Consider the following 2,473-nt stretch of genomic DNA (forward strand, 5'->3'; position numbering starts at 1 on the left):
AGGTAGGGGGGGGCGACTGGTTTAGGCAGCAAAGACAGCGGGGAGGGAGCCACCAGCACCAAGGTACCACCTCAGATCCAGCCCGCAGGCCATCTATTAAACTCCCTGGATCGACTCCCGTCAGGGGCCTCGCCTCGCCAGTGGGCCAGCGAGCCAGCGAGCCGCTAATCAAGGCAGTGGACAGTGGGCACTGGGCTAATCAAGGCAGTGAGTGGGCACCGGGCTAATCAAGGCAGTGAGTGGGCACCGGGCTAATCAAGGCAGTGAGTGGGCACCGGGCAGCAGCCAGCAGCGCCGTACCTACCTAAGGCAGGTACAAGCCGTTTGTTCCAGCCAACCGCAGGGCCTCGTCAGCCCCAAACGCTCGTGCCGCCCCTTGGTCCCCCTTCTTGCGCCGAGCCAGTCTCCAGTCACGGCTACCTTCTTTCTCCCTGCTCCTGCCTTGCCTGCCTTGCCTGCCTACCTTAGGTACCCAAGGTACCTAGCTAGCCTGCCATCCGCCCCTCCCCAACCTCACCTCAACGTCTGTTCGCCCTGCACTGCATTGTCTCGTCTGGCCATTTTTTGCTCCTTTGCCCACCTCATCGCTCGGTTGTTTCTTGAATACACCCTCCTTCGTTTTTTCTAAGCATCCCATTTTTCTCTATCTCTCTCTCTCTCTATTTACTAGCCCGACTCAAAGACGGAAGGACGCACCGCACACACCCCTTTCCGCATCGTCCATCCGTTCACTCGTTTCATCGTAACCGCTGTGGCCTCATCTTGGGCCCTCCTTCACCCACGACCTCCCAAAAACCAAACATCACTACTACTACCATAACCGCTTGCCTTGGACCTCGTTCTTTGCCATCGTCACATCGTCACATCATCATCGCATCCGCATTGCGTCCAGCAGATAAAAACGACCATCGATCGAGACACACAGCGCGAGTCCCGCCTGGGCCTGGTCTCGTAGCGCCCTCGACCTCAAAGGGCTTCCTCGCCTTCTTTTTACCATTTTCCCTTCGTTCCAGGTTGATCCTCGGCCATCTTTGTTTTCTTGTCTCTTCGAGCTGTGCTTCGTCTTTCCAACAACCACCTTTCGACACCCCTTTTTTTGTCACCCGCTCTTCCACGTTCTTTGATCGCCTCGTCTTTTCTGCCATTCGTCACTCTCGATCGAGTCCCCTTCGCCAACTACAACACTATAACTCGAACCCTTTCACGCCAACCTGATCCGCGACGATCCCTGAGGGACCGCCGAACCAGACCTTCATCTCTCTCCATATCTCTCTGCATCTCTGCCTCTCTCTATCTCTCTCTCTCTCATCTAGCATCACTTGACAACCAGTTCAATCACGAAAGCGAGCATCATAGGCTCTTTATGGCCTTTAAGGGAAAGAAGCTTTGAATAAGCTCAAACTGCACATAGACGAATTGGATAGACGGACCGGAGCTCACCTCCAAGACCCCCCCGACCAACAAACATTCCTCAGCAACAGAAATCCATCAACATTCCACACTACCCGAAACATGCCTTCCAACCATGTTCGATGGGGTCCGCGGAAGCTTCTCCTGCTCGCCGCGACCCTGATCAACACCGCCGCCGCTGACGAGATTCTCTCCACCGTCGGCTTCACCACGTGCGGTCCCAGCAATGCCGACGTCAAGGTCAACAAGGCCGACATCACCTACAACAATGCCGACAAGACGGTCGTGTTTGACGTCTCAGGCACCAGCACCAAGGTCCAGAACGTCACGGCCGAACTCAAGGTGACGGCGTACGGCAATGAAATCTACTCCAACAAGTTCGACCCCTGCGACAGCAGCACCTTTGTCGAGCAGCTCTGCCCCGTCCCCGAGGGCACATTTGGCGCCCGAGGCACCCAGAAGATCCCCGAAGAATTCGCCAAGATGGTGCCCGCCATTGCGTTCCAGGTTCCCGACATCGCGGCCCTCGCCACTCTCGAGCTCAAGTCGGTCGACGGTGGTTCCGAGGTTGCCTGCATCCAGTCGCAAGTCTCCAACGGCAAGACGGCCAGCGTCGCCGCCGTGTCCTATGTCGCCGTCGGCATTGCCGGCGTCGCCCTCATCGCGACCGGTGTCTCTGCCCTCGGCTCCGCCGTCGCTGGCGGCAGTGCCGCAGCCGGCGGCGCTGGTGGCGCTGGCACGCCCAGCCCCAGCTTCACCGAGACGCTCGGCTGGGTTCCAGGGCATGGCCATGAACGGCATGCTGTCGGTCAACTACCCGCCCGTCTACCGCAGCTTCTCAGAGAACTTTGCCTTCTCCACCGGCATCGTTCAATGGAACGACCTCCAGATCGGCATTGACAACTTCCGCGGCATGACTGGTGGTGACCTCAGCAAGGACAGTTTTGAGCTGCTGCGCAACGCCACGCTCACCTTCCCCGACGGATCGACTTCGCAGAACAACGGCGGCGGTTTGTTTCAAGGCCAAGCGCGCCATGAAGCAGTTGTCCGTGCTGCTGGCCCG

At 58.2% G+C, this 2,473-nt stretch overlaps 1 protein-coding gene across 1 annotated transcript in view; it reads left to right on the top strand.

Annotated features, from left to right (window-relative positions):
- Positions 1-1,460: 1,460 nt before the first annotated feature.
- VDAG_08767 (DUF907 domain-containing protein) overlaps positions 1,461-2,473 on the top strand; it is a gene marked incomplete at its 3' end in the record, with an annotated part of 2,543 nt that continues 1,530 nt past the window's right edge. Inside the window, exons 1-2 of the mRNA XM_009651084.1 lie at positions 1,461-2,214; positions 2,300-2,455. Of these exons, the coding sequence (XP_009649379.1) occupies positions 1,513-2,214; positions 2,300-2,455 (858 nt within the window). The 5' untranslated portion in view covers positions 1,461-1,512. The remainder of the gene's footprint in view (positions 2,215-2,299; positions 2,456-2,473) is intronic.

Source organism: Verticillium dahliae, genomic scaffold (genome assembly GCF_000150675.1).
Source record: "Verticillium dahliae VdLs.17 supercont1.22 genomic scaffold, whole genome shotgun sequence".
NCBI lineage: Eukaryota > Fungi > Ascomycota > Sordariomycetes > Glomerellales > Plectosphaerellaceae > Verticillium > Verticillium dahliae.